Source organism: Lolium rigidum, chromosome 4 (assembly GCF_022539505.1).
Source record: "Lolium rigidum isolate FL_2022 chromosome 4, APGP_CSIRO_Lrig_0.1, whole genome shotgun sequence".
Taxonomy (NCBI): Eukaryota; Viridiplantae; Streptophyta; class Magnoliopsida; order Poales; family Poaceae; genus Lolium; species Lolium rigidum.
In genome coordinates this window covers 29,607,489-29,609,377 of record NC_061511.1, presented here as the reverse complement: position 1 = coordinate 29,609,377, position 1,889 = coordinate 29,607,489, and the positions used below count along the sequence as shown (strand labels likewise).

General features: G+C 51.9%; 1 protein-coding gene across 1 annotated transcript; it reads right to left on the bottom strand.

The window, feature by feature from the left end:
- Positions 1 to 829: 829 nt before the first annotated feature.
- LOC124649345 (low temperature-induced protein lt101.2-like) lies at positions 830 to 1,073 on the bottom strand. The gene is made up of 2 exons (XM_047188994.1): positions 993 to 1,073; positions 830 to 913 (listed from the first exon to the last, which is right to left on the bottom strand). Exons 1-2 carry the CDS (start codon positions 1,071 to 1,073, stop codon positions 830 to 832), a joined length of 165 nt encoding a protein of 54 aa, XP_047044950.1.
- Between the last annotated feature and the right edge of the window lie 816 nt (positions 1,074 to 1,889).

The following is a 1,889-nucleotide window of genomic DNA, read 5'->3' as shown; positions in this document are numbered from 1 at the left end:
GTCTTCAGTTCGATGGAGGTTAACGGGGTGGCCTCCACACAGCAGCAGCCACCGTCCACCGTCCACCGTCCCCTCGCCGCCCGCGCCACCTGAGAGGGCGGCCAAGAGCACCGGCAACCGTCTCCTGCCGCCAGGAACCATGCCGCCCACACCAGACGGGGCCGCTGCCCTAGACGCCAAAGCCCTCCGCTAGAGAGACAGAGCCGCGACAGCCTCGCCGCCGCCATCCTTGGCACCGCGCCGGCTTTACGGCGGTCTCCTCTGGCGGCGGCAAGGGAGGGGAGGGAGGGGAAGGAGGTACTAGGCAGCTAGGGTTTGGGGGTCCTCGGTGTCGCCCCGGGAGGGAGCGACACGGGAGGAAGGGGTGGGGATCATCATATACAGTACATGAGGACGTTTTGTTTTTTTATGGACGCCTGAAGAGCTATATGCGCCACTTTTCGACTACACATATTTTCGCGGGAGAATCTTGAATTTTCAGAGAGATTCTTTTGTTCAGAAACGATAGAAGCGAACTAGCGCAAAAGCAAGCTCCGGCATCACCTTTTTTTTTCTCCCAGCCTCTAATACATAAGAGGAGCGAGACGCGATCGACTGCGCTGATCGATGACAAATCAGAAACCCCACAACTACAAAAACATGAGCTAGCTGGTTTTATTCATGGCATGGGACGTACGAACCTTTCACAAAAAACATGCAGTGAGTAAATAACATCCATTGAGTACATCAAGCAAGGCGGGGTATCTTATCCAAGCAGAGAGCAAACCAACTAAGAGAAGCTCGAATTCATGAAAACAAACAAGCTAGCCTGAACTGTGAACTAGTAAGACTATGCAACCAGGACGAAGACGGCGTAGATGATGCCGGGGATGTAGCCGAGCAGGGTGAGCAGCAGGCAGATCCAGAACTCCACCTGCAGGCATCAACCGACCACCAAATCAATCTATCATACATACGCACAATGAAATCGCTGGGATGGTTTAGTAGCTAACGCCGATGCCGAAGCGGAGGAAGACGCCGAGCGGTGGCAGCAGGATGGCCAGCAGGATCTCCAGAAACGTCTCCGAACCCATGCTAGCAGCTGGTCTCTGTCGATCACAGCTCAAATTCTTCTCCTGATTCTCTTACGGCCACCGGTGCTACGCGAGAGTGTGTTCGGAGAGAAGGCGATCAAGTGGCGAGTGAAGCCATGGATAGAGCCTAGCACAGCTCAGGTAGGACACGGACTGGGTGGAGGGAGACGTACGTGGCAGGAGCGTAGCTCCTGTGGCGCGACACTTGGGCTATGTTCGGTGGACACATGGCAACCTGGCTCTCTATGCGCCGAGCAAGCTTGGTTGACTCTGGCGTAGGTAGAATCTTCTCCTTTCCAGTTTTTCTGAAAGTCAAATTTCTAAATTTTGATCAATTATTACATTCAAAAGTGACTTTTCGAATTCAGGCAATGTATTTAACTATTACGTCAAAAAAATACTTGGATAGTTTATAAGAAAAAAAAACTGAAAACTATATAATTAACACATAACACACCCTACATGAGTCGACGACAAAGTCACCCTAGCGACCAAAGCCGTTACCAAAACACCTCAATGCATCACAGCGGATGCGAACATCTGGAGTTGTCGCTCTGACATTCACGTCAACGATCAAGTCAACCTAGCAACCAAACCGACACTCTAACACCTCGATGCAACACAGCACTACCATTCACGTCGTCCCAAAGGCCACGAACCCCCTAGCCGAAGATGAGAGATATAATACCGACGAGATGACAAACAACTATGCATGGCCTCCATTAACAGCCGCATCCGGCCACACTGTGGAAGATAAGGAAGCTGCCAAACACTAGTCGGCCGCCATTACCCTATCGTGCACCCTGCACAGTCCAG